Below are 12,026 nucleotides of genomic sequence, written 5' to 3'. Positions count from 1 at the left end.
TTAACCACTAGGCATCCAGGGCTGGCTCCAATTATACTTGTCTTTTATTCACATTTTAGTTTCCTCCTCATTAGTCATTGGTCCCTGATTTGCACATTGCAAGCACATTTATTTCCATCATATTTTTTGGTACAGAGACTGACATTTTTGTCTATCGTTAAATAGTTAAATATATTTTGCTGTGCAATGAGGAGGGGTCCATTTATTGCACATAAATGTCGAACGTATTGACTTATTAAGTAGTTTATACAGGTTTGGGTTTAATTTTGCGATTTTTTTTCAGAAGACGGTTGTTAGCAACCCTACTGGGTTATGTGATTTGTATGTGAAGCTCAGGCAAATTAGGCATAATAGGATGATTTTATGTATAACAGTGGCTCTTTCCAAGGTGTTTGGAAATTGAAAAAAATGGGTTATAATGAATTAATAATTGTATTCAATAATTTCTCAGTATTTCTGAATTATTAAAATAGCCCTTTAGTAATTATCAGTTTTCCTTGGTAAACGTTGATGGTATTTTTTTTTTTAACCTACTCTTTTGTAATCTGATAAGAGTGGAAAGGGAGTTAGAAGCCAAATCTATGATGGACTGCAGAAGATGACAACACTGAGACAGTGAGTGAAGAGATATGTTGTCATGGTTTTTATTTCATACTCCCCAAATTACCTTTGGTGAGCTTAAGATGTTTCATTCATGAATAGAAAAAAATTTAATTATTCACAGTGCTTTGGTGTACTATAAAAGTCAAATTATTAACACTGTAATTTGTTCAGATAGCATTTGGTAGGAAAATAACATCAGAAATAATGAATTGTTTTCAAGATATGATAAGGTAGCTATATCTACAGAGAGCAATCAAAAAGAGTAGCAGTAGAGTATTGATTGCTTTTTAGAGGAAGAAGAAAGTTCCATTCCATTTCTAAATGTTAACAATTGTGAGAGGAATATTCCCACTTGGGAAGAATGTTTTCCAGGTTTCTTCACTGCCAGGTGTTTGACATTGCATGCCGTCTTAGATGAATAAGGCTTATGGCAGTCTTGGAGAATGACACACTCCAAGGACCTCAACTTCCTGCTGTGAAAGCACGCCAGTTATCAGTGGGAATGTTCCAGTGGTCGCTGTGCTGCTTCTTGTGAAGACCGAAGTTTTTCCCCCTGAATCTGAGATAGCTACAGAATAGGATACCTGTCTGCTAACAAAATAAATTTCAGGATGTTTCCAATGAATGAACTCTGTGTTTTCATTTCTACTATTTATGGGATTTAATGCTCTCATTTATTAATGGAAATAAACCCTGCCTTCTTTTGGTCCCTTTTAACATCACTGTATACTATGATTTACAGTCATTTACATGATTTACAGATATGATTTACAGTCATTCTAAAGTTTAAAAATCCAACTCATATCATAGTTTGCTTTGAGACCCTCCGTAGTTTCCCCTTTCCCTTTTTTTCTCTCCTTGACCTCACAGCAGGAAGCCTTTGTTTGAGGTGTTCATCTGGAACAACTTTTCCACACTTGTTTTCATGTTCTGTTAGATTACAGGGCAGCAGGCCTACCTTTGAAGCTCCTTTCTCTTTTGTTTCCTTGCCGTGCACTCCAGTAATTAACTTTGTCCTTCTTTTATTTGTTCCAGTCAATCGCAGGCCACTCTGCTGAGCATCTTCTCCCAGGAGTACCAGGTTAGAAGTTTTCTCCTTTGTGAGGGTTGACAGGTGCCTAATTGAATGATGAATGTCCCTTTATTTCTTTGTAATTGAACTGCCAGCTCTCTGATTGGGTTGGAGGATGTTCTCCTTTCCACATCAAGCACCGCCTGCGTCTCAGTGGAGGCCTGCCAAGCCTACCCATCCATCTGTCTAATAACATCTAGCCTTTGCTTATTTGGTGGACCTGTAATAAATTATGCTAAACCATTATTATTCTGACAATAATAATTTCCCTGTGTTGCGTGGTTCCATGTGCTAAATGTTTGCTGACTTGCACTGTCAGTGCCGCTTTCCATTGCTGACAGAGATGATGATAAATGACCATTGCTGGAGTGGCAGAAGGCAAGAGAGGCAGAAAATGGAGTCATTTATCATGAGATGACAGGTGTCAGTCAAGTGGCAAGTCTCTATGGAATTACTTTTTGTAGTTTTCAAATAAGTTGTTTTTAAGCAATGTTCTTCCTGGTTAAAAATGGCAATTGGATTGTAAAACTAGAGTACAGAGGACTGAGATGGAATTGAATTGAGGGAAAATTAATACAAAGGTTGAAAGAGGGAACAAGTTTTTCTTTGCCCTCTGCAACCCTAAGCAAACTTATTTAGATTCAATTACTATGACCCTGTTGGCTTTTACATATATACTGTACCTTGTGGTACAGTGTGAAGATGTCCCAGCCAAGCAGTGGAGATTAAAATGCATAGGTTCATAGAACAGAAGGAAAAAAGACCTACCCCTACCCAAATCCCCGAACTATTATTTAGTTTGCCCTATGTGCTAGATGTTGGGATCAAGTAATATGTCGTTCCTGTTCTTGAACCTCCTCTGTGACACAACATAAACATCTTTTTTGTTTTGTTTCAGAAACATATTAAAAGAACACATGCCAAGCATCATACTTCAGAAGCGATTGAAAGTTATTACCAGAGGTATGACCTGCCTGCCCCACTAGAGGGTATCATAGTACCTATTAATTGTAATAATAATTATGAATAAATTAGATTATGAAATTAATTTTCTATGTAATATTTTAAAGCATTTTATTTTAAGTCTGCTATTTAAGACTTCAAGTATAGTTTTGAATGATTTCTCAAGTGCTTTGTTCAAAGAAGATGATGAGACTGTCTTGATTAAGTGTGTGTACTCATACCATGTAAGAAATCGTTCCAGTATTATGAAATCTCAGTTGGCTACTTGAAACTTATTGCAAATGCATATCTTGTGTAGATGCATATGTTCATACGTACATGCATCTACATGTATGTGTGAAAGTTCTCAAACCAATTTTCATTTATTTCTTATTTAGATCAGCAAATTGAAAAATATATTAGAAAATAAAATTGAATTTTGGTTCAGTTGTATTTTGCATTTTAAGTATTGGGTTAGGCATTTTAGAAATAAAAAAGACATATCAAGTAAGGACATATGAAGATATATAATAATGTACAACTGTCACATTTTTTAAAAGGTTTTGTATTTTAAAAAGAAAATTTGAGTATTAAATAAGAACATAGTGTCCAGGGAATATTTTAATTTCAGCCTAATTTATTATAAATAGTTTTCAACCTCTGTTCTAAAACAGAGTCTTTAAAATAGCTCCTTTTAAAAGAAATTCAAAAAATTTTATTGTCTTTGTAGTATGACTGAATAATTTATAGCAGTAAATGGTAATGGTTTGCGTTAGAAATTATTGGTTGGTTTTTTTAAATATTTCAAGGACATATTGCAAAGAAAAACTGTTTAAAATATGCTCTTAAATTACTATATTTAAGATTGACAGATCAACCTGTGGTGAAAGTGACACTACTGATTTTAGATGAATGATTTTTATGTGTGAAAATTTTATGAATGAAATGAATATATAGATAAAATATTGGTGTCATGTTTCTGTAAAGTCATTTTTTTAAGAATCGAAAAGTGTTTATTGAAAAGTTATTGAAGTTAGATTTTTAAAAAATTATTCACTATGTCATATATGATAAAAGACATGTTGAGTTTTCAGTAGTAGTGTCTGTTAAAGAAAGATAAACACACACACCACACACACACACATACACACACACGCACTTTTGTTTCTAGGAGAATTCTTCTCTAAGCAAGTCTCTGTAAAGTTTGAATTGATTTATTCAAAAGTCATAATCTCCTCCGTGAAATTCACATTTAAATTAAAATTATAACCTAAATCATATATCAAAAATTGAGAATGGCCCATGAAGTGCTGTGAAGCCAACTGCTTTGGCATCCTGACCCTCCAAAGAAAGACTGGTTATTTACATATCAAAAAATACGCTCTTGTTTGTAAAAATTATGGTTTTAGGGCATCATAAGAAGGTATAGTTCTATGTCCAGATTTTAAAGCCTTGTTAGCATAAGCAAAGGAAAATCGAGCATTTCCTAGAAATTGGGAGATCCACTAACAGGCCATGGGGCTGCCCTTTGATAATCATTTTCCTCATTGTAAAAAGGCGGTTTTAATTAGATGATTTCTAAGATCTCCAACTGCTGCTTTTTAGTATCTTAGTTTCATTAAAAGGTATAGTTAATTATTGAAGTATGGATATACTTTATTGGATTATCTGGGTAGTTTAGGCCAGAAATAAAAATCTTTCCTTTAAGTATGGTTACTCACTGATGAACAGCTGCGTGGGTAATAATGAGAATACAGAAAATATATTTGTATTTCTTTAAATTTATTTAAATGTGAAAATCTCAGTTATTCTGAAGAGTCACGACATTTGAAACAAAAACGTGAAGTTAGGCTGTAATGGACGGACTAATAGGAAGGCAATTGGACGGTTTCTTCCTTTTCCGTCCTGCTCCCTGACTTTCTGCCCTGCACTTTGCGCTGGGAGATGGGCCGTGTTGCTACCTTTCAGATGGATTGACCTCACAGGCTTCTTGTTCTAAATGTCCGGTTGAATGTCCCTGTATTTTCTAAGGTAAATTGGCCTTAGAAGATTTTTTTTTCCAGCTGATTAGAATAAAGGCAAATTGTATTATATCAAAACATGTTTAAGCAGTTTGATAATATTAACAATTAAAAAAATTTCTTTTCTCTTATAAAAGTAATACCCTATTGTGAAAAATAAGCACATTTGTGATGGTATAAAAAAGGAATGAATGGTTTGTCCATAATTGTGGCACCCAGGATTATTTTTGGCAATGATAATTCTGTGATATTTTTCATGGTAGTTGTTTGTCAATCCATTTTTATGTAGATGAGGTCCTATTGTATATGCAATTGTGAATCCTGAATTTTGTACTTGGAAAAATGTATATGATGTAATATTATTTCATAGAAAGCTTTTTGTATACATTTTATTGATTGCATTACTGCATCATATGAAAGTATCACAATTTACTAAATTATTCCTCTGTTGAACATATATGTTTCCAATGATCTGATATTATAAATAATACTGTGATAAACATTTTGGTACGTAAGTCTTTGCATTTTGGTTAGTTTCTTAATATTTCTATATATGTAATTACTGGTACAAACAATGAGCATTTAAAGATTGTATTATATATTGCCGAATTATTGTCCAGAAAGGTTGTAATGGTTTCCTACTAGCAATATCAGAGAATTCCTGTGTCTCTGCATTCTTGCTAGCATTGAGATGGTCTCAATTCAGGATTTGAAGTCTGCATTTAAAACCATATAATCCACAATGTGATCCCATCATGCTTAACTGAAACTTCAAAGTATCCAAATATCAGTAGAAAATGTTTCTCAAGCTTTTGAATTCCTGAGGAAATTTCCTCAGTTCTTCATGTTGTGTATGTATAGATAGCTTGAGTGTTCATTTTGAAAACAACACTCTATTCTTTCCCCCGTGCTAATGGCATTTTATTTCCAAACAGGAAATGTACTTGGTAAAATTTAAGTTCCTGTAAATTGGTGCACGTGCACATGTGTGCACACACACAGACACATTCAGAAGTTGGTTAGATTTGCAGGTCCCCATCAATAGCAAAGTTCAGAAGTACTGTCTCTCATCTCCTCCCTTTTCCACCACACGCTGTCTGCAGGCCTGCTTTATTAGCTTTAGAGAATCAGATGAACTGAATTTCATTCAGATGTTCACATGGAAAAAAGGTTAATTCACATATGTTATTGACATTATGTGATAAAAATAGTTTCTGAAAATTTGAACCACTTTTTTGTTTAATTAGCACAATTTGCTCTGCACTCGCTATGTCCCGTCTACTATGCTAGGAACCAAGCATACAAATGTGAATTAGACGCAGGACCTGCCCTCAAGTGCTCTGTTTTGTGGGGAAACAGCTGCATACGTGGAGACGGCTTCCAGAGATTTTAGAGGTGGAATCAACAAATGTGGTGTTCAGATTTAAGCTTAGTGTAGAATTTTGGTAGATTTTTGAAGCTTTGCCATTGTTGTTATTCTGAAAATATTAAAGATCAAATAACTTTGTCTTCTATTTAAAATCTGTACATACTTTAATCTTAGATGCTAATGGATCTTTCATACTCAGCGTAAAATGGACCTTCTATGAAGATCCTTTAAGGGTGGTTTCTTAATCCTCCTGTGGCAAAGCTGGAGGATGACATACAGCTTCTGTGCCAAAGTACTTTTAATTTTCAAATAGGTATTAGGAAGATAGCCCAGGTCACCTTAATGTAGTGTCAGGATCCCATCCTTATATCCCAATCATAATTCGAATCTTTGCTAAGAATCTGTTGGATGAAGGTTCAGCATTGCTTTGTGTAGCCAAGGAGCTCCCAGGCTAGTTGGAGAGAAAAACAAACCATTAACTGTGGGAAAAGTCTATGCTGTAAGTGTGCACAAGATGCTTGGAAGATGCAGAGAAGGGTAGCATTAGGAATTTCCCATTATGTCCTTACTGAATATTTTCTGTAATTAACATACCCCTTTAATTGCATATCTAGAAACTTGAATAAACCCGATCTGTCACTTGATACAGGGGACAACCAAAGTTCCCAGAAATGACAAATACAACTTCTCATTAATTTTATCTTAATTTCTTTTCCCTAGCACTTCTGAAGTGTTAGCATATAATTGGGAAACAAATTGGGGAATAAATCTACTTAGAAGCAGGTCTACCCTTTTCAACATATAAAGGCATCTCAGTAGACCTTGGAGATTAGGGTTCCATTTCAGAGCTTTACTGTTTCCCAGCTAAGAGAGCACAGATGGGTTTCATGGGTACCCTGGGGTTTGGTTTCTTTATATGACCAACTGGGAAACTTTATCAAGCCCATAATTAGGAATTCCCGCTGTATTAACTGTGGACATGCTTCAAATATTATATAGACTATATGGATATAGTGGATTATTATTATTGTTTGACCATCTCCTGTTTCTTTAAACTTAATAGAAGTATTCCATTGGTCATTACCAGGACAATGATTGATGCAATGTTTCCAGGAAACCATGTCATTTTGACTCAAACAACAGTTCTCTGGCACAGGCAGTGGTCTGGGTGTAACCACTCTCTTTTGTTATTTCCAATCAGCTCTCACAAGCTCTTCTCTGGTCCTATAGAGCCTTTCCTGGTCCTCAGACACCCCAGGCACGTTCCTGACATGGCACTTAGAGTTCTCTTGCTGAGGATTTTCTTCCCCCCATGACTTGTAGCTTTCCTTCTTACAAGTCTCTGCTCAAGTATCACTTCCTTAGAGATGGGCTTCCTGAGCAACCGTCTAAGTTTACATTTTATCCTAGCGCATATCATTTATTTCTCTGTCTTTTTATTGTCTGTCTCTCCACTGTAATGCAATCTCTGTGATGACGGGAACCATGGAAGTTTTGTTCCCTGCTGATTCTTCAGAACCTGCAATAAGGCCCAACACATATTTAGCCCTCAGAAATGTTTGTGGGATAAATGAATGTTGAGTAGAAAGTTGTAAAGATAATCTAACAGCAGTATAGATTAACTACTCAGACTCGAATCTGAACCCTTAATGAATGTGCACTTTCAATGGTTACAAACACTCGACTAGTTGGTCAGCTTGACTGAACTGATGGGTTATTCCTTGAGCAGGCCTATCAGGGCATGGAAATGTAAGTTGACGTGAGGTTCTTAGCTGACTTATTTCTCATGGGCCTTTCTCTAAACCACACTTGCCTTGTATTTTTTTCGTTCTTGCTCCTGAAAGTACTTGTTTCCCTGTTAGATTCCTAGACAATTTATTCAAGAAAGACCCCATTATATGGAAAATGGACTTGTTAGAATTACTTTGAAGTTACATTGATCCTGAGACTCTCTCCGTCTTGAATAATTTGCTTTTGTTCCACTTTATTTAAAGGACAATCGTACATCATTATAAGCATAATTGTGAAATAATGTAATTTCGGATCTGCTTCTGGCAGTTCTATAGACCTCATCGTTGACTTTGATTTTTACTATAAAACAAATATCGTTAATTTCTTCACTCAAGCACTGTACTGTAGAGAAAATGTCCATGTCTAATTTTGTTTTCTTGTCCGATTTGGCTTTTAAAAATTATGTCACTACTCGTTTATTAAAGAAAAATATATATGTGTAGTATAATCACTTGTTGTAAGCCAAGAACTGTGCTAGGCATAATAAATTGAATAAAATACAATTCTTCTACCCTCATGGAGCTTTCAGCCTTATAGTGGGAGCTGGGTTTGAGATGGACAAGTAACTAGACAAATAAAATATGCTGTCTTGAGTGATGGAGAGATATGCAAGGGCCTCCTCGATTGCACATGAGGGAAACTTAACTTACTCTGGCTTGTGGTGGATTGAAGAGGGTGACATATAAGCTGAATCATGAGTTCTCCAGGTGAATGTGGGAGTGGGGATCAGTGACTAGAGATGAGGCTGGCCAAGTCGAGTGGGTAGGAACCTGATGATGAAGAACCTTACAAGAGCTGTTAAGTGGTTATAATTTGATCTTGAGATTTAATGTGGGGCCTTTGACATGTTTTAAGGAGGAGAATGGTACATTCAAATTTTTGTTTAAAAAAAATCGCTTCAGCTTCTATGTCTGGGATCGATTGGGAAGTTTTTGTTTTTTCTTTGTGGATTTTTTCTTTTTCGTGGGGTTAGAGGATGAGGAGAGCTGGAGGTTTTGACAGAAATCCAGGGCAGATAAGATGATGACTTGTGTTGCCTATTAAAGGTGTGCAGACCCCATGATGACATCTGTTCCATTTTTTTCTTAATAAGGTGTCACCCAACCCTATGAAACAATAGTAAATAAAAAGATGATATGGGTACATGGGTGCTTTTTTCAAACCATAAGCGTAAACTTATTTCCTTTCCATGACATGGGTGTGTTACAGATCAAGCCCGGGTGATAGGGATAGTTCTTTTCGAAATCCCCTCTGTGTTCACGTTACATGTTAGGAGGTGAAAACAAGGGAGACAGGTGTGCTCACCCCTCCTGCCCCCAGTTCGGTTAGTTAGTTGTCCGTGGTTTTGAGGTAAGTTGTTTTTGTTATCCTTTTTCCTTTGACGCTTTCCTGTGACAGTAGCACACTTTAACTAGAGTTGAGCGTGGCGTTTGCCCAGGAGAAACGTGTACACACAGGGGATGCTGACAAGTCTATGCTGGCCTTTTCTTGTCACGGCATTACCACTTGGCTTTGTCTTGTCTAGGTACCTGAATGGAGTGGGGAAAAATGGAGCTGCCCCAGTGCTCTTGGAGCTGGCCAATGAGGTAATGTTATTGTTATTATTTTATTTAGACTTATGTAAAACCTGAGGGGCCTGTCCAGAGTCGCTTTGCTTAGAATTATAATTAACCTTAAACAAAAAAAGATTTTGAGATGCATTAGACATTTAAATTGCTCTCTGGTCTCTTTGTACTTTTAATAATTGGACAAAGAACTTCATATATTAATAAATCAGTTAACATAATTAGTCTGCTTCTTTTAAGGCAAATGTATAAACAGCTTCTTAGTTTCTTATTTTGTGGGAAATTTCAACCAAACAGCTCAGGACACGCTCTTTGGGTGTGTTGTCTTAATTTAGTTTGAGAAATACCTGTGTCAGGTAAAGAGATGTATGCCAAGAAAGTCTATGCTAACTATTATAAAAATGAAGAGAGAAATTGTATACTTAAAGATGTAACATTCACTTGATTCGTTTTTGTTTTTTGTGAGCAAACTTTTATTAAAATAAAAGATACGTGCCTTGTAGAAAAGTCTCTTTCTTTATATGAAGAAACATGCTGTTCTTATTAACACCAAGTATAGAGTGATTTATTGAACTTATTTGTTAACTCTGATCTGCTTCTGTTTGGAGAAACAAATAATAGTCATACATTTAAAAAAGGAAACCCTAAAGATTTCCCATGAATGAAGAAGCTGTAAAAAGTTCATAATAGTTGCAGAGAGCCTACCGAAAAAATAAAATATTTAATTCCTAAACTTTAAAATATTTATCCACTGTAATAAGAGCAATACAATATTTAGTCTGACTTGGAACTGCTTATGCAAACCTCATAGGGATAGAATGAAATGTACACTGTTTTTGTGTTGCATTATAATGGAAAACATAGAAGCAAGGCAGAAAATGTGTGTTTGCATTAAAGATGACTTGGTACTGTGAGCATTAAGTGTTGCAGTAGCAGCAAGTTCTACATGTTATATTAGCAAGGACGGATGGCTTCTCTCACTGCTTCTGTCTCCTCTACACCACTACAGTCAGCAAATGAGCAATCACCTATCAGTTACTAGAAGGTTTTAATAGTCCAGGCAATGTCTACACAGTCTGATAGGATAGTTAACGTATAGAATGCATTTCTCTCCTCCTCCCAGCAAAACTTGTCTTTTATTCTTTTTTTCTCTTTCTAGAGGAAGGTGGTTTTTAAATGTCTCCAGACTTGTTTATTATGAGTCAATACTATTATCAACTTGAGGTGTCTGAGCTATAACTAGGAATTTAGTGATTGTCCCTTATGAAAAAGAACAGTGAGTTAACAGCATTCTAGATACAGTATCTGGAAAGAATGTGATGCAAATATGGTACTCATTTTTACAGATGATGATGTTGATGACCTAAGTTTTACCATAGTAGCAATTTATATTCATTTGAATTTTTAATGTATATTTCTGTTGAGCTTAGCTTATTTGGCTGACCTCAAATTCCATCTTCTAGTAATATGGAAAATTTTAACCTACCAACACATTTTCTCCTACATCAATAAATCTGTTATTTACTATGAATATATAGCAATATTTAACTAAAGAAAATAAATAGTTATTTAAACAGTATTCCTCTCCCTTGGCTTCAGTTTAGTACAGAGATAGTGAGAGACTACTAATGCATTAGGGGAATTTGGGAATGACTGGTGCCAGATTATGGCTTCTAAACAACCAAGCTGCCATTTTTATATGATAGTTAATACTTAAATGACGTATGCTTGCATCTGGTGACAATTGATGTGATGGTAATGCTTTATGAGTCAATATATATTTAATCAGTGGAAACTGTAAAAATTGATGGGAAATATATAACATTGGTACATTACAGTGTGCAGCAGCTCTCTTAAACAAGAACACTGTATTATTTTTGATTTAGGGGGTAGGGACTATATGTAGTTGTCATTGATTTTATGAATGTCTTAATATTAATTTTCTTATTTTGAGGCTAAAAATGAAAATTTTAGGAAATCTCACTTTATTAGTCATAATAAGATCAGTCATTCTGTTCTCTCCACACAAATATTTTCAAGTGAGATTTGAAGCACTATGAATTTTACTTACATGCTAAATTCTGACGTGAAGCATGATGGCCCTATTTCAGAGAAAGATGGACACATGATTAATATGAAAATTAGGGAGATGCAAGTACCTGAACTAATAAGGTAGTCCTTATTCAGGCTGGACTACCTTCAGTAATTTCACCATTTTTCATGTGTCAGCTCTGATGTGGGTTACTAAGAATAAGCAGCTTCGTGGAAAGCATTTCTTTCTACTTGGGGAATTTAAGGGCATCCAAGTACATACATATTTGAAAAAACTGTTCATACAAATGAAGCCAGCCTTTTTGTCTAGTTACTAAATCAAGATAAAATTTTGGTATGAATACAGGACTTGAAAACCTGTCAAGAAAAATTCATGGTGATAATATATGGAGAACATTTGCTATCTTACACGTAAGATAAAAAGACTTGTTTTAGAGGAACATTATTGCTGTTGAAAAACACACACCTATTTTCTGGCGAAATTAAATCAATTTTTAATAAAAGATCTGAGAACCAAAAAAGAAGGCAATATGTTTCCAAAAGAGTAGATGTATTTTTAATTAATTAAAATGACTGTGGGATTGAGTATTCCCTGTTTTCTGTTTGATCCT

At 35.1% G+C, this 12,026-nt stretch overlaps 1 protein-coding gene across 9 annotated transcripts in view; it reads left to right on the top strand.

Moving 5' to 3' along the window:
- The window catches only part of CDIN1 (CDAN1 interacting nuclease 1), a 208,426-nt gene that overhangs the window by 52,904 nt on the left and 143,496 nt on the right, over positions 1–12,026 (top strand). For all 9 annotated transcript variants that reach the window (XM_014847317.3, XM_014847319.3, XM_044765196.2 and 6 more), the window contains exons 2-4: positions 1,639–1,684; positions 2,574–2,638; positions 9,324–9,384. In XM_014847317.3, coding sequence (XP_014702803.3) covers positions 1,639–1,684; positions 2,574–2,638; positions 9,324–9,384 — 172 coding nt within the window. The remainder of the gene's footprint in view (positions 1–1,638; positions 1,685–2,573; positions 2,639–9,323; positions 9,385–12,026) is intronic.

Source organism: Equus asinus, chromosome 2 (assembly GCF_041296235.1).
Source record: "Equus asinus isolate D_3611 breed Donkey chromosome 2, EquAss-T2T_v2, whole genome shotgun sequence".
NCBI lineage: Eukaryota > Metazoa > Chordata > Mammalia > Perissodactyla > Equidae > Equus > Equus asinus.
This window is presented reverse-complemented; position numbering and strand designations above follow the sequence as displayed.